A 25,535-nucleotide genomic window follows, 5' to 3' on the forward strand; every position below is an offset into this window, starting at 1 on the left:
AGGGAGCAATGCCCACGGCACTTGCCTGAATATCCCCATGGGCCCAAAAAGGCAATGCAGACAGTCTAGATGGAAAAACAAACCGTCTAACTTGGTGTGATGCTGCTTCCTCCGTTCCTAGCTTTGATTTCCAGTGTATGCGTTTCCTGGCTTTTAACTCCCAAACCTTCAGAACCGAGTGGGATTAAACTTTAAAGAAAGACCACGTTTATTGTCAGGTGTGAGTTTTATAGTAACGTAATTAATTTAAAACGGGTAGCTGTCATGGTGCTTGCCAAATGTTCTGGACTGCAGCTCTTATTATCCTCAGCTACCATGGCCAATGATCAGGCACAAGCTTTCATGGATTACTGTCAACTTCATCATGAAGTACCATATTATCCTGAGTTGTGGATACATATCTATCTATCATCTAGCTCTATCATCTATCTAATCTATCTATCATCTATCTATCTGTCATCTATATCTATCATGTGTGTGTGCATGAATTCATGGCTCCAGCCCCCTGGCATCAACAGGTGCCCACTCTCTTGGTATTTAGGCAGCTACCAAAGACATTTTTGTTTATGAAGGCTTTCCCTGAAGTGTTACTTGGCCATATTATGGAATATTGATTGTAGCATTGCAGAAATTGTTTATAGAGTCTGTATTTATTGTACTGTATCTCATTTTATATTACTGTACACTACATCAAGGGATGCGGGTGGTGCTGTGGTCTAAACCACAGAGCCTGGGGCTTGCTGATCAGAAGGTTGGCGGTTTGAATCCCTGCGACGGGGTGAGCTCCTGTTGCTCGGTCCCTGCTCCTGCCAACCTAGCAGTTCGAAAGCACGTCAAAGTGCAAGTAGATAAATAGGTACCGCTCTGGCAGTAAGGTAAACAGTGTTTCCATGTGCTGCTCTGGTTTTACCAGAAGCGGCTTAGTTATGCTGGCCACATGACCCAGAAAAACTGTCTGCGGACAAACGCCGGCTCCCTCAGCCAGTAAAGTGAGGTGAGCACCGCAACCCCAGAGTCGTTTGCGAATGGACCCAGCAGTCAGGGGTCCCTTTACCTTTACACTACATACATTTGATGTAGGATGTTCATGAAAGCTTCTGCCATAATGAATTTGTTAGCCTTTAATTTATCTACCAAACTTTCTCCTTTACCCACTCACAAGGGAGGAGTTGTGTGCCTCTTTACCCCTTCTCTGTTCTTAGGTTGCATACTGTCAAAACCTCTGGGCAACTTTATAGGGGCCACAGAACAGTGGCGGCAAAAGTGGGCCGAGCAACTAATGTAAATCTTATAACAATAATTAAACCTGGATTCTTATCCCAACTTATGGATTATACCGAGTGGTGTATCTTCTGAGTCATATTTGAGCTGAAGTTTATGATTGGCATTTTGTTGCAGACAATAACCTTGCTTTGCTCTTTTTCAACTAGTATTAAGAAAGTCTAATGCTTGTTTGCTTTCTGTTGTCCTGGTTCTTGACAAGAGTCTGAGAGCTGAGAGAGAGAACTGCCAAAAATAAATGAAACTGGTTCCACAACTATTGCTCAAACAAGATGAATGCCATGAGCATTCACAGAACTTTGCCAGTTTGCATTAAAGTGTGTGTGTGTGTGTGTGTGTGTGTGTGTGTTTAAATGAATCCTCCCGCCACAGTCTGTGAACATAAAGGTACAGGTGCCACTACAAGTCTCACTATATGTCAACTCCACTGTGTCATACTGCAGTTTTATCTCTCTTGGGCAGAGGAGTGAATAGCAATATAGCACAGGAATAATGGCCCATAGTGTGTGCATGATTTGCCTTATCCGTCACAAGTTGGATGGCTGCCTTTAATGAATACTTTAGTTGAGATTCCTGCACTGCAGGGGTTGGACTAGAGGACCTTTGGGAGTCTCTTCCAACTCTACGATTCTATGATAAACATGGTCAGTGCAAGCAGATTCACTTGCATGCCGGCCTATGGAGTGAGAAGTCCAACTGGGAAAGGAGCAGGGCTGAAACATGGATGTTCACGGGCAAAGCAATCTCTTGAACTTGGGCTGAACCTTCAGAGTTCTGGACATCTTGTTTTCAGGAGAAAGGAGTAAAACCTTTAGAGTGAGAGAGAGGGATACCATTGAGGGGCCAGGGCATTTTGTTTCCCTGTGAGCTTCTGCTGTTGACTGTGCCCCAGTGTCCATCAGGCTCTACCTTGAACTGCTCTTTGACCCACCAGGTGCCGCCCTCTGCCTCTTCCAGGCTATACCTTTACACAGCAGACTCCATCTCCTGGCTGCCCCCACTTAGCCCCCAGGCTCGTTCCCTGAGCCTCAGAAATCTGGCAGATTGGAAGCTTAATTGGTAGGGGTGAAAAGAAGCCAGAACATGCAGGAGCAAACGAGAGAATCACCCAAAGCTTCAACAAAGCTGAAGTGGATTTCCTTGGAATTTTGGCATCTCAGGTGATTTACCTGGTTGGGCTGGACTTGGAGAAACCTTTCTGTCTTCCCTTGCCTCTTCCACAAGAATCTGGCCCAGAGACTCCATTCATGTTCCATGTTGGTCATGACATTTGGACCACACTGTTTCCTGACATGAGCAGAGATTGTTTCTGTCATCACTGAACTTTTTATACACAAAGCCTTAAGCATGCAAAAAAAATCCCAGGATTCCCAGAAACACAGTCTGAAAACCACTGCCTTAGAGGAACAGTTGTGTGACTAGAATCATAGAATCATAGAATCATAGAGTTGGAAGAGACCACAAGGGTCATCGAGTCCAACCCCCTGCCAAGCAGGAAACACCATCAGAGCACTCCTGACATATGGTTGTCAAGCCTCTGCTTAAAGACCTCCAAAGAAGGAGACTCCACCACACTCCTTGGCAGCAAATTCCACTGTCGAACAGCTCTTATTGTCAGGAAGTTCTTCCTAATGTTTAGGTGGAATCTTCTTTCTTGTAGTTTGTATCCATTGCTCCGTGTCCGCTTCTCTGGAGCAGCAGAAAACAACCTTTCTCCCTCCTCTATGTGACATCCTTTTATATATTTGAACATGGCTATCATATCACCCCTTAACCTCCTCTTCTCCAGGCTAAACATGCCCAGCTCCCTTAGCCGATCCTCATAAGGCATTGTTTCCAGGCCTTTGACCATTTTGGTTGCCCTCCTCTGTACACGTTCTAGTTTGTCAGTGTCCTTCTTGAACTGTGGTGCCCAGAACTGGACACAGTACTCCAGGTGAGGTCTGACCAGAGCAGAATACAGTGGCACTATAACTTCCCTTGATCTAGATGCTATACTCCTATTGATGCAGCCCAGAATTGCATTGGCTTTTTTAGCTGCCGCGTCACACTGTTGGCTCATGTTAAGTTTGTGGTCAACCAAGACTCCTAGATCCTTTTCACATGTACTGCTCTCAAGCCAGGTGTCACCCATCTTGTATTTGTGCCTCTCATTTTTTTTGCCCAAGTGCAATACTTTACATTTCTCCCTGTTAAAATTCATCTTGTTTGTTTTGGCCCAGTTCTCTAATCTGTCAAGGTCGTTTTGAAGTGTGATCCTGTCTTCTGGGGTGTTAGCCACCCCTCCCAGTTTGGTGTCATCTGCAAATTTGATCAGGATGCCCTTGAGTCCATCATCCAAGTCGTTGATAAAGATGTTGAATAAGACCGGGCCCAAGACAGAACCCTGTGGCACCCCACTAGTCACTCTTCTCCAGGATGAAGAGGAACCATTGATGAGCACCCTTTGGGTCCGGTCAGTCAGCCAGTTACAAATCCACTGAGTGGTAGCATAGTCAAGACCGCATTTTACCAGCTTCTTTACAAGAATATCATGGGGCACCTTGTCAAATGCCTTGCTGAAATCAAGGTAGACTACATCCACTGCGTTCCCTTCATCTAAGAAGTTTGTTCCAATTAGTTCTTTATTTTAAATGGGGGGGGGGAGCATTCAACATCTGTTGAAGCCAGGGAAGTTCAACTTAAACCTGAATATCCTTCATCATTCACAATGGTTTGAGGGGTGTGGGTGGGTGTATTTTAAGGAGTTATTTTTATGTCATACCAGAGTTACAGCTCTTTGATTAAAAAAACACTTATTATGGTGAAAAGGTGATTTATCTGTCTTTTGAAAGCTTTTGTCACTTTTCAGCATGAGATACTCAAGGAGATCAATTTCCAAACTGGGCAGACAACTCTTAAACCCAAACTTAATGCTACTTTCATTGTTTGACTTACAGTGAGGGATTGTAGGAGTAGTATTTAAGGGCATTAACAGATTCATTAGCCACAGTCAGATTTATGATAACACAACTGCAGAAGAGCAATGGAAACCTGGTGGAGTGAATGTTGGGGGGCTGCCATTGTGGGGAAGCTTGCACATCAAATTTACACTATCAAGTGATAAATGAAACAGGGCACCTTTATGCAGAATTTAGAAGTTTTATTTTTCATTCTAAAAAGATTGATAGTTTTTTAAAAAAACGTTCCAGCCCAATATGCCACAATTTGGAAAAATATAATAATGACTGATTCAAGTGCCTGGACAATAATCACCAGCTGATAATTATGATGCAATAAAAACCTCTGATAAATATGATAAAGGTGAGTGTTGTCTTCCATAATAGGAGAGAATGTTATGGGTCATGCCGCTGGTGTTCTTGGGCCTTTTATTTTGTGCTTGGTGTTTCTGTGTAATTTAACTACAAAGGGTTTTTCAAAGGGTTTTTTTTAGGACCCTAAAATATACTGCTTTCATGTTGTACGTTATCTCTGATTCCAAGACCAAAGAGAGAGCAAAAGTCACGCATGCAGCCTGCTTACCAGCTGCTTGGGGTTCCCCCTTAGTCCTGTGACATCTCTTCTTCTTCATAGAATCATAGAATTGTACAGTTGGAAGGGACCACAAGGATCCTCTAGTCCTACCCCTTGCAATGCTCGAACCCACATCCCTGAGATTAAGAGTCTCAAGCTCTACCAGCTGAGCTATCCCGGGAGCTCCCAGAGCTAGGAAGCAATGCCTTGAAGAGGGCAAATGGGCTGGTGCAGCAGGACTGGTTGCAGTTGTGTGCCTCTGGACTAGTTCTCATGGAGCTGGTAAACTTGTCTCCTCTCACATGCCAGAACAGCTCTTCTCCCCCACCCCACCCCAGGCGTGTTGTCATCCAAGTCTTTTCTCCTAATCAGTCAGTTCCACACCCTTGCCCCTTAGCTGCAAATATGGGTGCATGACAAACACCACGCTCCACTCTCTGTGCACTGCATGGTGGAAATGGTGGGAGTGGCCGATACTGAGTCAATAAGCCTGGTGTGTTTACTACACCGTTTCAGGCTGCAGGTGGGAGCTCACATGACTGGATGCTCATGTGTGTGGAAATAAGCATGCCACGGAGAAATGTAGGCTAGAACCTGACCTACTAATTCTCTCTGTATAGGAATTTTATTATATTTGCATACATCTGCAGCCAAGACTGTGTAATTGGGTGATGGTGGCCTATGGAGGAAAAGCATTAGAAGACAGGGATGCTTGGACTGGTAGAATAGGGTGAGGTAGAAGATAGCCATGATAGCTGTCAGAGGCTGCTTCCTTCAGAATAGCAGCTGCTGAGCGTTGCACTTGGGCCCGGCTTGCATCCCAATGGCCATTTCACTGGCCACTCTAAAACCAGAATGTTGGACTGGATCAGTGTTTTCCAACTGGGGCCATATGCCCCCCCCCCAGATATTCCAAGAGGGCCACAGGTGAAAATCACGTAAATGGGGGGGGGGGGCACAGCACAAGGCTTGGAGACTACAAAGGAGAAGTGAAGAATTATTTATTTTTTTTTAAATCTGATTGACTGGTTATCTGCTTGGCTAATCAGAAGTGGGTAAGGGGGTGACCCACAAGGGCCTAATGCTCCTTTTTGTCACTTGCGTTGTCTTGGAGCAGTCCTGGTTTGTTTCTGGAGGGAGAGGGCGATTGCTGGGCCTCCCATGTTGACCAGTAGGGCCTGCGATCCAGAACCCCCAGGTCAGGTAAGTGGGGTGGTGGGGTGGCAATGGGCAGGGCTGGGAGAGCTGCTTGTTGCTGCCGCCAATGCTTGGTCCGGTGGCAGCCTGGGCCTGACTCTGCAAGGTGCATGGTGCGATCTACCCCAGCACCTAGCCAAGCGGGGGTCGTCTGGTTTTGCTGACTTGCATCTAGTAAATAACCAAGTGTCTACTCAGAAGAAAGCTTCACTGAGTTCAGTGGGCCTTGCTCAGGGCCATCTCTAGCATACGTGCTGCCAGGGTGCAAAAATCGGCCCAGGGCCCCCAAATTTAGTTTAGTCACCCCCAAATGAACTTTTATTAAGCTTTTTTTGGGCCGCGGGAAGCGAGGGGAAATCACTCACCCATAACAATGACACAGTGGGGGGAAAACTTCTTTTGTTCCCTGACTCTTTGGGAATATTTAACACTACGGAGTAACAGAGCGACGGAGGAGGGGGTGGGGACTTTTGCTCCATTGCTTTTCACTGTCGCCGATCGAGAGGGACCGGCATATAGCAGTAGGTATACATTTCATGCCCTCCAGAATTTTGTGCCCGGGTGTTCTGCAACCATTGCACCCCCAGGTAAAGATGGCCCTGGCCTTGCTCCCAGGTGGGCCTTTGTGTGGGGGCCTTTGTGTTTTATCTAGGCAGCCAGGGCTCCTTTGGATGACAAGATCTTGTCGCACCAGGTCAGTGAGGAACACTTGCTTTTAAAAATTCATACACACACACACAAAACTCCTTGTGCACCTTTTGGACTACCATTTTTTCGCTCTATAAGACACACTTTTCCCCTCCTAAAAAGTAAGGGGGAATGTGTGTGTGTCTTATGGAGCGAGTGCAGGCGGGAGGCTCTGCTCAGCGCTCCCTTTAAAGAGCCGCATGGAGCGTGTGTGCGGCTCTTTGAGGCTTTTCCTCGAGGAGGGAGAAGGGCTGCCCTTCTCCTTCCTCGGGGAAAAGCCCCCAAGAGCCGCACACATGCTCCGCGCACTCTTTAAAGGGAGTGCAACTCTTGGGGGAGCCTTCATCCCGCTGCCCGGAAGTGGCTTCGCCTGGGTATCCCAGAAGCCAGAACAGCAAGAGGCTATCCCAGAAGCCAGATCCCTCTTGCTGTTCTGGCTTCTGGGATTCAGAATTTTTTTTTTCTTGTTTTCCTCTTCCAAAAACTAGGTGCTTCTTGTGGTCTGGTGAGTCTTATGGAGCGAAAAATACAGTCTATCTGTAGGTTTCCCCTTCTGTGTCAGTTAACTGGGGTCAAATCAGTATTGTTTACTTTTTATAATACATGGAAGATGGATCTCCCTTGGGAGTTTCTGGACTCTCCTTCCTTGGAGGTTTCTAAGCAGAGGTTGGGTGGCCATCTGTCATGGATGCTTTAGCTGAGTTTCCTACCTTGGAGGGGGCTGCACTAGAATGATGACCCTTGGGGTCCCTTCCACCTCCATGATTCTATGTTTTTCTGCTTCAACAATACTTCATTATGTTCCTATCATTTTAAGTAATGGAATTTTGTATAAATTATAAGAAATATAAACATAATATGTTCTATTTACAAAAAAAAAAATTAGATAGCTACCTTTCTACTGGTAAGAGGGGGCATGGGCGTAGCCAGGCTTTTTGTTAGGGGGGTCAGGCTTTTGTTGGGGGGCAGAACCTCTGATTTGTATTGATTTTTTACTTATTGGGGGGCAGCTGCCCCCCTTGGTTCCACCCATGGGGGGCACAGTCAGAAAAAGATTGGGAAACACTGGATCAGATGGTCCTGATCCAGCAGGGCTCTTAAATTCCTCTGGAAGGAATGCAGAAAACTGCCTCATGCAGAGACAGACTTTTGGTCCATCCACCTCAGTATTGTTTAATTTAGCTGGCAGTGGTACTATGGAGTGTCAGGCAGGATTTTACCCCCAACCCCCAGATCTACCTGGAAGTGACACATATTAAATATAGAATCTTCTGGGTGTTTCCCCTTCTGAACCTGAAGATGTTTTCGAGGCCTGAACACGTACATATTGAGGAGCGCTCTCTGGCTTAGGGTCCAGCTTCAGACCAATGATATTCTGCTTCAGTTCTATAGTTCTGGATCATACAGAAGAGCACCAAGCAAACTCTCGCTTGCATGGTGTACAAAGCACCGTATTTACTCAAGTCTAATGTGCACCCTTCTTTCCAAATTACGCTCTGAAAACTTGGGTGTGCATTAGACTCAAGTAGATATGGGAAGGCCTGGAAAATGATATAGTTTGAATATTCCGCACACTATTTCCCCCCAATTTTTCCTTAAAAATTGGCTTTGGGGAAAAAACTGAAAAAAGTATTCCCTCCCCCCAGTTTTTCCATCCCCCCCCCCGGCCTTCCAGCACCCCCACTTTGGAGCTCCCTGCCAACTGACACCAGGCAGGTGTTCTCACTGTACTCTTTCCGGCAACTGCTCAAAACATTTTCGTGAGGGCCGCCCATCTGAAGAAGTAGAAGCTGCATGCGATTTACTTCCTTTTAACCAGTGCTGATTTTAATAATCTTTTGAATACTCTTAAATACCTGCTTTTAACTGTGTTTTATCAATCATTTTAATGTTCTGTTGTATATTTTTATAAAATATTTAGAAGCTCTCTTACCATCATGCTTTTTATAATATATAATAACAAATTCAATTAAAAAAACACACTCCTTTTCCTTTCAAACAGAGTTTGAGCCTTAGTGCAACATACTATTCAGTAACTGGATGTTGCTTCCTTCTGGGCCTGGCATGCAAAAAAATTCCCTTATGCTTTGCACTGGCTGTCTTCAAGTAGAGATGGAAAGGCCTGGGGGGAAACCAGAAAAATTGGGGAGGGGGGAACAGGTGTCTGTCCGTTCCCCTCCCCCCGTTTTCCCCCAAAGCCGTTTTTTAGAAGTCCATGAGAAAAATGGCGAAGAGGAAGAAGAAATGGAAAATGATAGCAGTAGTTCAGAAAATGAGATAGAATAAACTGCATGCATATGTTGTGTCTTATTTTTTTAAAAAAGAGTAGACCTTCTATGGAGCTTAAATATTGAGGTGGACCTTAACTTTTTTTGCTGTTGGTGCTAAGGAGCAAATCTGATTACAGTATTTTTTATGTTGATGGTTTCTTGCTTTTTTGTTGTTTTTGAGGGAAAGGGGGTGGTTACCTGTTTTATTGCAAGCATAATACTTTTTATCTACACTGTGTTTCGTGCAATTTGTAAAACTACTCCACACTGAACTTTTTTTCAATTTTTCCAAAATTTCCATTTTCCCCGGGGGACGGGGGGACGGGGGGGGGACGTTTTTTCCTCGTGGCTTCAAAATTTCTGGAAATTTTCATCACTAGACTCAAGTATATTTGCTTGATAATTCTCATAACTCCTTCCCTATGTCCATTGCCACTGAGATGGGAATTATTTTCCACTTCCACTTCCCAAAGAACGGTCAGCTTACACTCTGCAGTGTAGTTGTGTTTGCCATTTTACATTTGTGACTTGCTCCATTCATTAAACTGAAAACCATTTATTTTTGTCACCAAACACTCTGGCCCAGTTCTCACCAAGTTGGTAAACCTCTGTCCAGGCTGTGTCATGTCAGACTGCAGGTGGCTGCTCACATGACTGAAAGCTCCTCACCAGAAGTGAAACAAATTTTTCCTACACATCATAGAATGTCAGGGTGAACCACTGTCACTGACCTGTCATCTAAATTTGTAGAAAGCAAGGTGGTGGTTGTTTTTGTTTTGTATGGAGGGCATGCTGTCATGTAAGCGTTCATATGCAGCTTATGTATAAAAAGTGAGAACTATATGCAGTGAGAACTTGGACTCATTTATTTATTAAATTCATAAAATTTCATAAAATGCACGCACACACACACACACACACACACACAATTCAACTGCCAAGTAACCTGTGAATGGTCTCTAAGGAAGATCTAATCATTGATGGCTTCAGGTTCTCCAACTGTATGCTTGTGAGCATGCCTGAAGGAAAAGGAAAAGGTTTTTGCTGCCCCAAAATGAATTGGGACACATTTTATGCTAGGTAAAAGGTAAAGGACCCCTGGACAGTTAAGTCCAGTCAAAGGCGACTGTGGGGTGCGGCGCTCATCTCATTTCAGGCCGAGGGAGACAGTGTTTGTCCACAGACAGGTCACGGGTCATGTGGCCAGCATGACTAAACCACTTCTGCCGCAACAAAACACCGTGACGGAAGCCAGAGCACACGGACACAAGTGGCGCTGTGGTCTAAACCACTGAGCCTCTTGGGCTTGCTGATTGGAAGGTCGGCCATTGGAATCTGCACAATGGTTGCTCAGTCCCTGCTCCTGCCAACCTAGCAGTTCGAAAGCATGCCAGTGCAAGTAGATAAATAGGTACCACTGCGGCGGGAACATAAACCGCATTTCCATGTACTCTGGCTTCCGTCACGGTGTCCCGTTGCACCAGAAGTGGTTTAGGCCTGCTGGCCACATGACCTGGAAAGCTGTCTGTGAACAAACACTGGCTCCCTTGGCCTGAAGCGAGATGAGTGCCACACCCCATAGTCACCTTTGACTGGACTTAACCATCCAGGGGTCATTTACCTTTATTTTATGCTAAGTCTGGATTCAGGCATAGTGAGTTGGAATGTTTGTGGTGAGAAGCTATAAGGAACTTTGATAAAGCTTTGAAAACTAATAAGTAGGAATAGTGGTAGTGATGTTGGAAGTTGTAGTTCAAAAGAGCTGGTGATTACTAGGTTGGCAAAGGCTGCTGTAAAACACATGCTTCCCCACTGCGCTGTCTCTGTAGGAGACAAGTTGCATTTAAAAAGTCACTGGAGTAAAAATTCCACATTGCTGCCAAGTGAAACTACTGTGTGCTGCATTCTCATCATGGCGCATGCAGAAATACTTACCTGAGGTGGCTGTCATCATTCTAGCATGTGACATGGGCAACTCGCCATAGATCATGTTGTACATTATCCCCCATGTCACTAAACCCCAGTTTCACAGCCTCCAGGACTTTTTCCATGAATAAACATTATGACTTCTGCTGATTAAAAATGAGGTGTTGTTTTATTTAATACTGAAGAAAAATGGAGCCAGCATCTCATTTGTTTCTTTAGTTTGTTTATATTTATACTAGTGAATTGCCCACCAAATTGTGGGGAAGCATCCAGAAGCATGACCATTAAGGTGGGCCATAGCTGAGTAGGTGCTTTCTTGTTGTTCATCTATGTATGGCAACACTTACTTTTTAGCCTTTCTTTCCTGGTCTTCTAAGCATGGTAGCCTTTTCACCGTTCCTTAATATGTGTTGATAGCCAAGTATACAAATAGTTTCAAGATGAGGGTTGAGACTGATGTCCCTAAAGGAACAGGAAAACAGTGGCACAAGCCTTCTAGTTCCTATGGGAAACGGATGTATGGGAGGCTGTCTCTCCCAGGAGAACAATTCTAAGTTCCTGAAATGCAGCCCATTCCTGTCTCCTCTATTTCAGCTGACCAGCAGTATTTCATCTATGCATGCAAAACCTTTCAGAAGGTGAATACCAAAAGGCATTTCTGGAACATCACTCTAGAACAGTGCTCTTCCACCTTTGGTCCCATATGTTGTTGGATTGAACTGTCATCTCCAGCCACAATGAAGGGAGGTTTAGCCCTGCAACATATGAGGACCAAAGGTTGAACAGCATTGTTCTAGAAGAATCTATGCTACCCCTAAGGCTTGAGGTGGTAGTAGGTTACAGTGCTATTTAAAAAATAAAATATAAATGGAGGAAAAGAACTGAGAAATTGAGTTTTTTCCAATAATTAGATAAACAGTGCAAAAATGACCAGAATATTTGGAGTACATTGTGATAGTTTATTTGCACTAAAAAGTTGCAGACTTCTGGGTAATGGATGGGGTCATGCTATCTTGCACTCACCTTGTAGATTATTAATATTGTTTCCTTGCACCTCAACTCCCTGAAGGGTAAGAGTTTCTGGAGGGAAATTAGCTATAGGATTAGGAGGGAGAAGACTGGAGAAAACACTGAGCAGGTTTTGCTGGAGGCGCAGAAGCAAGAGCTCAGCTGACATTGTTCATCCCAAAGCTAAACTGGTTGCTTGAAATCTCTTAGAGCTGCTTTTGTTCTGAACACACCAACTAGCCTTCAGCTTTCCCCCTTGCATACTCACTCTGCCTGACAAATTCTTCATTCCCAGCTGCATTTTAAGTGGCTCTTTAGAATCTTCATATCAAAGATAAGGGGAGAGAGAGCTGCTTTTGTGTTGTCCCTGGAGTCAACGAATTTGTTCTTTCCCTTTGTTCGGATCATGTAACCAGTGTGCTAATTGGGCTTCTAACAGGAGAAATGTTAGGAGCATAGGAAGCTGCTTTGTACCAAATCAGGCCCTTGCTGGTCTGTCTAAGTTGGTATGCTCTGCTATGTGGACTCAAGACATTTTGATAGTCAAATAGTAAGATGGAGTCTCCTTCTTTGGAGGTCTTTAAGCAGAGGCTTGACAACCATATGTCAGGAGTGCTCTGATGGTGTTTCCTGCTTGGCAGGGGGTTGGACTCGATGACCCTTGTGGTCTCTTCCAACTCTATGATTCTATGATTCTATGATTCTTCCCATGCCATGTACCAGAAGCCGAGCAGCCTTGCAGTTGAATCTTCCTTCAACACTGGAAATGGGATCGTGCCCTCCAGTGCACCTGAGGGGAGCAGGCTAATTTGGGAGCTTTATGGCAAGCCATGGAAGGAAATGACCAGGAGGCTCAGGAGGTATCTCCTCCGGTATCTTGTGCCTGAGGTGGTCTGGCAGTAGCGCCCCAAGGTTTCATAAGAGAGACATTTCCAGCCCTACCTTGAGGTGCCAGGGGTTGAATCATTGTCCTTCTGCATGCAAGGTACGTCCTCTGCCACCGCCAGCCTGTCCCTAAGTTTGTGGTGCAGCATTTTCATCTGGACAGCAGAGTTCTGTTGCTAGAGATTTTTGTAACTCCCTATTACAGTGTGAACTCAGCTGAGTTCATAGAATCATGGAATGGTAGAATTGAAAGGGACATTGAGGGTCATCTTCCCAATGCCTTGCAATGGAGAGTCCACAACCTCCCGGGGGAGACCATTTCACTGGCAAACAGCTCTTACTGTCAGGAAGTTCTTCCTGATGTTGAGTCAGAATCTCCTTTCTTGCAACTTGAAGCCATTGGTTCAAATCCTACCCTAGAGAGCAGGAGAAAACAAGCATGCTCCCTCTTCCATGTGACAGCCTTTAAGATATTTAAAGCTAGCCATCATATCTCCTCTCAGCCTCCTCCTTTCCAGGCTATACATACCCAGCTCCTTCAAGCGCTCCTCATAAGGCTTGGTTTCCAGACCCTTGATCATCTTGGTTGCCCTCCAGTTTGTCAACAGCCTTCTTAAATTGTGGTGCCCAGAACTGGACACAGTATTCCATGTGTGGTCTGACCAAGGCAGAATAGAGCGGTACTATTACTTCCCTTAATCTGAAGGGCTGTCACATGGAAGAGCGAACAAGCTTGTTTTCTCCTGCTCTGGAGGGTAGGAGTTGAACCAGTGGCTTCAAGTTACAATAAAGGAGATTCCAACTAAATATACGGAAAAACTTTCTGGCAGTAACAACTGTTTGACAGTGGAACGGTCTCCCTCGGGAGGTTGTGGACTCTCCTTCCTTGGAGGTTTTTAAGCAGAGGTTGGATGGCCATCTGTCCTGGATGCTGTAGCTGAGATTCCTGCATTGCAGGGGGTTGGAATAGATGACTCTGGGGTCCCTTCCAACTCTATGATTCTGTGAAATAAGTTTGCTGTAAGATTAATCTTGGGCACTTTTTAGTTCAACCAAAGTATTCTTAGTCAGCTAAACATTTGCAACACTAATTAATATAGCTATTGGCAACATTTTAATTTAACTGAAATAAAAGAGAGCCGAGGTGTCATATTCTTTCCTTTCCTTGTGATCAACTGCAGCACCTCCATAGTTTTCAGTTGTTTGAGGAAATTTGGTCAAGTAGGGAATGAAATATGAGAGTCTCTCTCCTGTCCTGGTGTTTGCAGATTCAAATTCTGTTGAAAGGGAGATTGCAGAGGAAATGAACTCCATGGAATCACTCTGGTCAATAAAACAATCTTGGCTCCCTGTGTTCAGGAAATGAGATGTTAATCTTTTTCCAAATGCTGCTTTGCATATGGGTCCTTTCCAAAATTCTGCATTCTTTGCTGTTGTTTTTAATTTTCGTTATTTGCTAAAAGTATTTTAATTGGATCTGCTATACATCCTGAAGTGAATTGCTATATTAAACAGTATCTATTAAAGAAAACAGCAAGGGGACAGAAGACCAAACACAAGTATTTCTGCACTTCCTCCTTCTAGAGAGATTCCACCCCCCAGAATGTTCCTTCTGCAATGTATTTTTCACTGTCCTAAACCAGTTACAGGATCATGTATTACAAATGTTACTAGATTTTGGCTACTTTGCCCAGGAGTAGATGGGCATTCATTCATTCATTGATTACTGCATTTATATCCTGTTTTCCTCCAAAGAGCTCAAGGTAGTGTCCATGTTTCTGCTCTTCATCCTTTTCCTTTGCTGCAGTACAAAGGACACATTGTTCCTCTGACATCATAGTGACAGCCGGTGACTGACTGGCAGGTGGGCAGAGCCTTACCTACAGAGGGTGGGAGAACGCAGGATCTGACCCACCAGCTGCATCCAGTTCCCCACTCCTGGTATAGAGCAACTCACAGAATGAGGAAAATGATCAATGGCTACGTCTTTCCTTTGATGGGTTCTCTACTGTGTGCTAGTAGTTTAAATGGTAATAAGTTGTTCCTGCATAACATTTTAGCCTTCAAAAAGGTGTGTGTGTGGAACCAGCAATGGGCTTAGTCTGCCCAAGTGAAGCTGGGCTCCCAGGAGAAATGGCAGCTTGCTGCTGGAAGTGTGTGGATGTCTGGGGCTTCAAGGCCCACAGCAGCTAATTTTTGTTTTCCTTGTTCATACTTCCAACTTTCAAGATAAAAACAAACAAACAATACATAGCACATCTGTGATTGTTGTTGTTTGTTGTTTAGTCGTTCAGTCGTGCCCGACTCTTCGTGACCCCATGGACCAGAGCACGCCAGGCACTCCTGTCTTCCACTGCCTCCAGTCAGTTACTTATTTAACTGACCACTGCACCTCATGGACTTTTGAGTGGCATAATAGTGTGCTGATCTTCCTAGCATATTTGTCTCTTCACCAAGAGCCAATTTGGAAAAGAATGTGTCCCATCACTTCTGGAAGATGCATAGGCACAGATTTTAGACTGTTTCATATTTACATTTCCCATAGGATACAAGAAATAAATAATGTCAGAAATTAAACTACCTTGTATTTCCTTTCTGGCAGCATCAAATAAAGTTTTTTTTTTTTAAAAAAAAGATTTTTTATTAGAAGTTTCAACATAACAATTTATCATCCTCATTCCCCCCTCCCCCAAAAGCAAAGAACCCTCGCGCGCCCGACTCCTCTCTCTGGTTTTTCAACACATGTTATTCTCTGCATGTTATAAAATTGTAAATATCCTTAATTTTTCTATCTGTATATTGCCAATACAAGATTTGTGAATGTTTATTCAAAGCCTGCCAAGGAGTCCAGTTCAGTTCTTTGTTTCTTTAAGTACTTTGTAAAGGGTTCCCATTCTTCTTTAAAGTCACAGTTGTCCTTATCTCTTAATTTGTGTGTCAATTTTGCCAGTTCCACGTAGTCCATCAATTTCTCTTGCCAGAGTTCTTTAGTCGGGGTTTCTTCATTCTTCCATCCTTGTGCTATTAAGACTCTTGCTGCCGTTGTCGCATACAGGAAAATATTTTTCAGCTTCCTTGGCAGGTCTTTTCCTACAATCCCTAACAAAAATGCTTCAGGTTCCCCCCCCCCCAAATGTTAAATGAAACATTTTCTTCAACTCATTATATATCATTTCCCTTTTAAAAATTTTTTTGCTACAATCCCACCACATATGGTAAAAAGTCCCTTCTTTTTCCTTACATTTCCAACATATATTTGAACCGGTTTTATACATTCTTCCTATCTTCACTGGTGTTATATACCATCTGTACATCATCTTCATATAATTTTCTTTCAGCAGAGAGCAATCTGTAAATTTTAAATCAATTTTCCACAATCTTTCCCAGTCTTCAAACATTATGTTATGGCCTATATCTTGTGCCCATTTAATCATAACTGATTTTACCTCTTCATCTTTTGTTTCCTATTCTAGCAAAATATTATATGCACCTTTCAGCAGCTTCACCTTCCCTTCTATGACTTCCTTTTGAAATCTGGAAGTCGTATAACTAAATCCTTTCTTTTTATCGTCTTTGTATATTTCATGTAATTGTCGATAGTGTAACCAACTCTGAAAATGGTCTTTTATTTCCTCATAATCTCTTTATTTCCATTTTCCTTCTTGATCTTTTAACAAATCAGCATATGTAAACCACTTTCCTTTCTTTCTGAGTGGTTTGAGCAGTAAAGCTTCATGTGGTGAGAGCCACCAAGGAGTCTCCTGTTCTAACAGATCTTTATATCTTTCCCATACTCTCATTAATGACTTCCTAATTATATGATTATAGAAACTTTTATGTACCTTCCTTTTCCCATACCAAAAATATGTGTGCCAGCCAAATCTGTTGTCATGTCCTTCCAGTTCTAATGCTTCTTGCTTTTCCAACTTCATCCAGTCCCTAATCCATGCCAGGCATGCAGCTTCATAATATAATTTAAGGTCTGGGAGGGCAAAAGCGCCTCTATCTTTTATGTCTGTAAGTATCTTATGTTTTATCCTTGGCCTTTTGCCCCCCCCCCCCCGATAACCTTGGATATTTCTCTCTGCCATTTTTTAAAACATTCATCTTTCACAATTACTGGGACTGATTGAAAAAGGAATAGCATTTTTGGCAGCACATTCATTTTAACCGCTGCTATTTTCCCTAACAGTGAGAGATTCATTCTGCTCCATTTTCTAAATTTCTTTTTATCTTGAGCCAATTTTTTCCATAATTGTCTTTATATAAATTTATATTTCTTGATGTTAGCCATATCCCTAAATATTTAACCTTTTTGTGGACTTCTATCTCAATGTTTTGCTCCAATTCCTTTTTTCCCCCTTCAAATTTTTAACTAGTAATTTTGTTTTATTCCTGTTTAACTTAAATCCTGCCACTTCCCCAAATTTCTGAATCTTTTCTATAACTTTAGGGAGTGAAGTTTTTGGATCTTCCACAGTTATCACTAAGTCATCAGCATATGCTTTTAATTTAAACTCACTTTTCCCAGTTTTTACTCCTGTAATCTCTTTATCTGCTCTTATGTTTCTGGCAAGTACTTCCAGTACCAGGATGAACAGCAGTGGTGATAATGGACATCCTTGTCTAGTTCCTTTTTGTATCTTACATTCGTCTGTTATCACCTGATTTATGATTAGTTTTGCTCTTTGCTCTGAGTAAATTGCTAATATTCCTTTTTAAAAATTAGGACCATATTTAATTTCTTCAAGTAACTTTGTCATTAATTTCCAAGAATCATAGAATCAAAGAGTTGGAATAGACCACAAGGGCCATCGAGTCCAACCCCCTGCCAAGCAGGAAACACCATCAGAGCACTCCTGACATATGGTTGTCAAGCCTCTGCTTAAAGACCTCCAAAGAAGGAGACTCCACCACACTCCTTGGCAGCAAATTCCACTGTCGAACAGCTCTTACTGTCAGGAAGTTCTTCCTAATGTTTAGGTGGAATCTTCTTTCTTGTAGTTTGGATCCATTGCTCCGTGTCCGCTTCTCTGGAGCAGCAGAAAACAACCTTTCTCCCTCCTCCATGTGACATCCTTTTATATATTTGAACATGGCTATCATATCACCCCTTAACCTCCTCTTCTCCAGGCTAAACATGCCCAGCTCCCTTAGCCGTTCCTCATAAGGCATCGTTTCCAGGCCTTTGACCATTTTGGTTGCCCTACTCTGGACACGTTCCAGTTTGTCAGTGTCCTTCTTGAACTGTGGTGCCCAGAACTGGACACAGTACTCCAGGTGAGGTCTGACCAGAGCAGAATAGAGTGGCACTATTACTTCCCTTGATCTAGATGCTATTCTCCTATTGATGCAGCCCAGAATTGCATTGGCTTTTTTAGCTGCCGCGTCACACTGTTGGCTCATGTCAAGTTTGTGGTCAACCAAGACTCCTAGATCCTTTTCACATGTACTGCTCTCAAGCCAGGTGTCACCCATCTTGTATTTGTGCCTCTCATTTTTTTTGCCCAAGTGCAATACTTTACATTTCTGCCTGTTAAAATTCATCTTGTTTGTTTTGGCCCAGTTCTCTAATCTGTCAAGGTCGTTTTGAAGTGTGATCCTGTCCTCTGGGGTGTTAGCCACCCCTCCCAGTTTGGTGTCATCTGCAAATTTGATCAGGATGCCCTTGAGTCCATCATCCAAGTCGTTGATAAAGATGTTGAATAAGACCGGGCCCAAGACAGAACCCTGTGGCACCCCACTAGTCACTCTTCTCCAGGATGAAGAGGAACCATTGATGAGCACCCTTTGGGTCCAGTCAGTCAGCCAGTTACAAATCCACTGAGTGGTAGCATAGTCAAGACCGCATTTTACCAGCTTCTTTACAAGAATATCATGGGGCACCTTGTCAAATGCCTTGCTGAAATCAAGGTAGGCTACATCCACTGCGTTCCCTTCATCTACCAGGCTAACTTTTTAAAGAAGATTGCCTTTTTGTCATTAGGTGCTTAAATACCAACCAATATGACTCTCTCTCCCTGAATTTTAACTTGTATTATTAACAGTCTGCCTTAGCATCAATTAAAGTTGATCCCCACTAATTAATCACTTAAAATGCAATCCTATGCATGTCTGCTCAAGTGACTGTCTATAATATTTGTGGCCTTAGCCAATTAGATGAATTTATAACTTTCAGTGCTATTGATTTTTGCTTTGCTTAAAACTGTGGAGGCACATTGTAATAATTTTTATTCTATTCTGAGGTGGCCTTGGTTTCCGTCAACTTCAGCTGGTGGCCCATCTGCCCAAGGATAGCATAATCTGTCATCTATGCTTCTGTAACCTCTAGGTTGGATTACTGCAACACATTATATGAAGACGGTACAACCACCTTGCTCACCAGGGCAAGATGGTTTGAGCATATAGCACTAATCCAGATCCAACTGCACTGGCTGGTAATGAGCAGGGCTGGGCGATATTTGTTTTTCAGTATCACAATATATCACCAGCTAAACATCACGGTATCTCAGTATATCATGATACATATCCATGGTGGCGATGGGCTTCACTGGGAATCCCCGCAGCAGAGGACTGCCCTGCTGCACCTCCCCGCAGCAGCAGAGGACTTCGCGGGCATCCCTATGGCGGAGGAAGGCCTCATTGCACCTATCTGCAGTGGTAGAGGGCCTCACCGGGCATCCCTGCGATGGAGGAGGGCCCCACCACACCTATCCCCAGCAGCGGAGGGCCCTGTCGTGCCCTGTCGTGGTGGAGGGTGCGCTGCGCTTTCCTGGGGTGGCGGAGAGCTTTGCCGCACCTCCCAGCGGTGGTGGAGGGCCTTGGTATGCCTCCCCATGGCGGTTGAGGACTTTAAAATGTAAGGAAGTAGTAGATTTAATAAAAAGATAAAATAAACTTCAATATAATATATTTAATATATTTTCAACTTATTTATTTTTTAAAAATATATTTTTATTATTTTCTTCCTTAAACAATATTTTCAACAATACAATAACAATACAATAACTCTGCTCTGCAGAGCTTGCGACTTCCCTCCTTCCCTTCAGTAGGTTTTCCGCTTTCACATCCTGTCTCGCATTTTAGTTCTTTCATCTATTGTCTACATTGTAGGATTTATTTCAGTCCTGCCAGTGTCTTCAAATTTTTGCAATTATGATTCAAATATACAATAAATTTCCTCCAGTCCCTTTGAAATTTTTTATTGTCCTGGTCTCGAATCCTGCAGGTCAGTCCTTCGTGTTCTGCGAAGTCCATCATCTTCACCTACCACTCTGAAATCGTAGGTACTTACTGTATCTTCCACTTTGGGGCCATTAAAGTTCTCGTTGCCACTGTGGCGTACATAAATAGTCTTTGATCTATCTTTGCAATTTCCTCTCCCATCAAACCTAGCAAAAAATGCTTCCAGTTTTTTGGGAAAGGTATATCTAAACATCTTTTTTAGTTCATTATAGATCAATTCCCAAAATGTTTTTACTTTATCACATGTCCACCACATATGATAAAAGTCCCCGTCTGATTCTTTGCATTTCCAGCATGTTTTATCTCTCATTCTATACATTTTAGCTAACTTTACTCAAATGCCATCTATACATCATCTTCATTACATTTTCTTTTAATGCCGCACATGCTGTAAATTTCAAATCTTCATTCCACAGTTTTATCCAAGAATCAAATTCAGTATTATGCCCAAAGTCTAATGTCCATTTTATCATCACTTCTTTTATCATTACTCATCTTTTGTAAACCATTCTAACAGCAAATTATACATCTTAGATAATAATTTATTTCTGCTTTCCAACAAGTCAGTTTGAAATCTTGATTTTTTATTCTCAGAACCAACCTTCCTCTTATCCACGTTGAACATATCATTAACTTGATGATATCATTAACGTGATATCATTAATGTGATGATATCATTAACTTGATGATATTGCAACCACCCTGTAAGAAGATCTTCAATTTGATCAAATGGTTTAAGTTTTAAACCTTTCTCAGTTTCCATCTCTTCATATGTGGCCCACCTTCCCTCCATATTTAATTTTTTGACCGTCAATGCCTCAATGGGTGAAATCCACCTTGGTGTTTTCCTTTCCAGTAAGTTTTTATTTCTTTCCCACACTTCATAAATCGACCTTCTAATCACATGATTCAGTAAACCTTTAAGCACTTTCACTTTGGCATACCAAAGATAAAAATGCCACCCAAATCTGTTATCGTAACCTTCTAGATCCAAAAGATCTGTATTTTCCAACGTTATCCATTCCTTTAACCAACACAGACAGGACACCTCATAATAGAGTTTCAAGTCTCGTATGGCGAATCCACCTCTTTCTTTTTTATCTATTAACAATTTAAATTTTATCCTAGGTCTTTTCCCCTGCTAGGTGAATCTCAATAATACTTTTTGCCACTCTTTGAATTGTCCTGTCCCTTTGATCACTGGAATTGTTTGAAATAGAAATAAAATCTTGGGTAGTACATTCATTTTTACCACTGATATTCTTCCAGAAAATGACAACTTTAATCTATTCCTTGTTTCTAAATCCTTCTTATTTGCCTTCCATGTGGATTTATAATTATCATTAAACAAATTGATACTTTTTGATGTTAACCAAATTCCAAGATATTTCATTTTTTTTTACCACCATGATTTCCAATCTACGTTGCAATTCATCTATCTGTTCCTTAACCATATTCTTCACTAAGGTTTTGGTTTTACTTTTATTGAGTTTAAATCCTGCTACTTGCCCAGATTCCTCAATTTTCACCAGCGCTTCTTGTACGCTAGATTGTGGATCTTCTAATGTTAAGATCAAATCATCCACAAAGGCTTTTAATTTATACTCTTTTACTCCAATCTTCATACCTCTGACTTCTGGCAATTCTCTCAAATTCTTATTTAATACCTCCAGGACCGTAATAAATAACAATGGTGACAACGGGCACCCCTGTCTAGTACCTTTAGTTATATCAAAATTATCAGTCAAGGTATTGTTTACTATCAATTTCGCTTTTTGCTATGAATATATAGCTTCCATACCTCTCAAAAATATCTCCCCCACTCCCATCATTTTCAAATTTTCTTTCATAAAATGCCAGAAATATTATCAAAAGCTTTTCCAGCATTAATAAACATTAGTGCCGCTTGTTTGTCGTTCCTGGTCTCCAAATATTCAATTATATGCAATATATTCCTAACATTATCTTTCAGTTGTCGACGAGGAAGAAAACCTGCTTTATGAATTAGCTCATTTAAAATACTTTTTAGTCTATTGGCTAAGATGTCTGCAAATAGCTTATAATCATTGTTCAATAATGAAATGGGTCTGTAATTCTTTACATTCAAGCAATCAGTGTCTTTCTTAGGGATCAAAGTAATATATGCCTCTTTCCAGGTATTCAGAATTTTCCCTTCTTTCATAATGTTATTCCCAGAATAACTTCCCATAGCACTGGTGTCAGTTGTCCACTAAGAGTCTTATAATATTTTGCCGTATTTTCAACTTATTTAAGAGTAGTGTGTCAAGTTGTGTCTGCTTCCCACTCAGAGGTCTAAGTGGAATCCAAACATGCATAAGCCCCACTGAGTTCAACTAAACCTCTACTTTCCTGGGAGTAAGCCCCATTGAATTCAGTAGGGCTTCCTTGTGAGTAGACACACATTTGCTTGCACTGCTTACCGAAAAACACCCTCCCCACCATTTACACACAGTACCTAATCTCCCATTTTGGCAGAAAGCAGCCAGTTAAATCTTCTTCCCTCCATTTCCCCCAGACACAGAAGCCCCCCCCCCCGAAAAACCCCCCATCCCACCAATCTCTTCCTTTTTATCAGAGGGAGGGAGTGCAAGCAAGCAAAGACTTAGTCTCAAATAACTAACCAACCAACCAACCTTCCTTTTTAATATGGAGGAAAGTTATTTAGGGGGGGACGGACACAACACTTCCTTTTTTCCACCAGTAGGGGTGGGTACAGTGGAAGGAAGGAAGAAGCGCGTTCGAGTTCTATGTTATTGGTTTACTTGGCCTGGATCTTTGATTGCCTAGCTGGGGGGGTGGGGGTGGGGGGTGTTGCTCCTGGATCCTTAGCAAGCTCTGCATAATTAGCTGAGCGCTGAGTTTTTGGTGAGCGAGCAGGAAGTTAGGCTTGAAGAGTTGGTTTGTGTGCTTGCTTGTCATTCTCTCCTTAATCTCAGTGGGGGGGGGGGGGCAACCAAGCAGGAAGAGAGGCTGCCTGCCTTCCACCTGTTATAAGAATCTTAAGGTCTTATATATATTAAATAGATGTTCATAAATGTACCAAACATGTCTGAAACCCACAGAAAAGTCCTGAAACTATTTTCTCTCTCCCAAAATGACCTCAAATATTTCTCTGCCAGGTCAAAGGAAATGGGAAATCTCCCCATTGCCTCTTTCACAAATCCTGTTTTAAGGGCACATTTAAGATATGAATAGGGTGAGCCTGTGACCTGGACTCAGGAACTGAGTATTTACCATTACAAAGGAATTGCCAGACTGCCCAAATAATGCAATCAGTTATCATTCTCAGGTAACCTGCCAGACAGGTTTTCTGCTGTAGCCCGCCTTTTCTGTGTTGGAGGTATGATGTATCTGAGGGGTGGTCTTGAGCTACAGGGGGGCAAAAGGGGGGCAATGTTTGCTAAAGAAAGTAAAATCTCTCACTGCCTCCATTTCTTCCCCTTCTATTTGCCAGGAGGTGATGGGACCAGTGGCCATGATCATAGTTTTTTTGATGTTGAGCTTCAGATCATTTTTTCCGCTCTCCTCTTTCACCCTTGTTAAATGGTATAATAGATTTGCTGAATCATTACCTTTGTACATGTACAGAGGCTATGTCAGCTTGAGAGAGAGAGAAAGAGAAAAAGGAGGTTTAAACCAAGAGGTGGCAAAGCTATTCTGTGCAAATGAAACTTTATTGAAATTTCTTAATGTAAAACTTGGAACCATTGAGGGCACTGCAGTGAGAAGTACCCCTTTATATGTGCCTTGCGTGAAATGTAGATTGCCCTAAACCTTTGCTCCAGGGGTTGTTTAAGAGAAATAAAAGGGTTAAGTACTGGACCATCACTCTCCACAGGTAAATATCTGAGTACTCCCACATTGAGTTTGTCTCTAGAGTAGTTTTTTTAAATGGATTTTAATGAATTTTATAATAGATTTTATTTTGTGTGTGTAGGCCTATGCATTTTGGGAACAGCATTCCTGACAGAAATTTTCACAGGAAATAATTTTCCCTTTCAACAGGATACGTGAACCCCTAAGAAGACTCAACCCCATTAACAAAGTGTTTGTGCCTTCTTTTCTCCCACAGCACAAAAAAAGCGAGGGGATACAAACAGTAATTTAAATATTCTATATCCAAGGTTCTCAGAAAAATAATTGCATTTGTATTTCTTTTCATCTTTCTTTCCTCACAGTCACTTTCCTTCTGTTCTGCTAAACTAGTTTGAATCCCTGCTATATTATTTGGCATCCCTCTATTTCTTTGTGGCTTGAACACTTCTCTTAAATAACAAACAATCTGTTTTCATTTATTTAATCAGTTTTCTTTTACATTATGTCTGAAATTAATCTAAGCACAACCAAGTATTTTTTGGAATCATGTTGTGTCAGGTAAAGGTAAAGGGACCCCTGACCATTAGGTCCAGTCGTGACCGACTCTGGGATGGCGGCACTCATCTCACTTTACTGGCCGAGGGAGCCAGCGCCCTCTTCCAGGTCATGTGGCCAGCATGACTAAGCTGCTTCTGGTGAACCAGAGCAGCGCACGGAAACGTAGTTTACCTTCCCGCCAGAGCGGTACCTATTTATCTACTTGCACTTTGATGTGCTTTCGAACTGCTAGGTTGGCAGGAGCAGGGACCGAGCAACGGGAGCTCACCCCGTCGCGGGGATTCGAACCGCCAACCTTCTGATCGGCAAGTCCTAGGCTCTGTTGAATAAATTTGATTAAAAACTACCTGACGCAGGTGGTGCTGTGGGTTAAACCACAGAGCCTAGGGCTTGCCGATCAGTTCTCTGCCATAGAGTTCCTTTCTTCAAAGATGTCTTATTTTAATTCATCATCTTTTGCCCCCAATTTCATATTATTCTATTTGTTCTTTCCTATCCATCACAGCAGGAAAGGATTTCATACACCCCTCCAGTGAGTCCTGTACCAACTTATACTTCCTCGTCATCACCATTACATGTCCCAGTGCCTCGAGCGATCAGGATGGAGGAAGATGCCATCAGGCTCCCAGCCCACCTCCGTGAGTGTTCCTCCAGTGCTGGTATCATTGGGGTGGGAGGCGCCTTTCTTTTGCTGTTGTTGTATTTGTAGCTTTTATTTAGAACAGTGGACTTTCCTCACAAATGCCATGGACACTTGTTCTTCCTTCCTCCTTCCACGGACTGGTTCTTTGACTGTCATGTGATACATATTGCACCACCAACAGACAGATGCATGTTGGGCTTTGTGTTTCCCAAAGACTTACTTTACTGGCAGAACACAGGGTGCTCTGAACTGGTCGCATGGTGTTTTCAGGTGCATTTTCTACTCCAGATAGTCCCACTTGCTAGCAATGATCCCTGGAGATTATTCTGCATAGGCAGAGCACACCTAATATGAACAACCTCAACTTTTCCAGCACTTGGTAAATCAGTGTCCAATGTTTACTCTATTTTGCCTTTTAGGAGATCACATTAAAATGATTAGTGTGAGTTCCTACCATTGTGTGCATGTCTGGCACTTGACTCAAG

At 42.7% G+C, this 25,535-nt stretch overlaps 1 protein-coding gene and 1 long non-coding RNA gene across 3 annotated transcripts in view; both read left to right on the forward strand.

Annotated features, from left to right (window-relative positions):
• LOC310677770 overlaps positions 1-25,535 on the forward strand; it is a 204,218-nt gene that overhangs the window by 98,382 nt on the left and 80,301 nt on the right. The window lies entirely within an intron of this gene.
• ETV6 (ETS variant transcription factor 6) overlaps positions 1-25,535 on the forward strand; it is a 144,182-nt gene that overhangs the window by 38,346 nt on the left and 80,301 nt on the right. The window contains exon 2 of one of the 2 annotated variants that reach the window (XM_083440857.1): positions 24,916-25,045. In XM_083440857.1, the coding sequence (XP_083296983.1) occupies positions 24,916-25,045 (130 nt within the window). Of the gene's footprint in view, positions 1-24,912; positions 25,046-25,535 lie in introns of both variants that reach the window. The other variant, XM_083440856.1, reaches the window with a different exon arrangement.

This window comes from Podarcis tiliguerta, assembly GCF_965153285.1.
Source record: "Podarcis tiliguerta genome assembly, chromosome: 5".
NCBI classification, from domain to species: domain Eukaryota; kingdom Metazoa; phylum Chordata; class Lepidosauria; order Squamata; family Lacertidae; genus Podarcis; species Podarcis tiliguerta.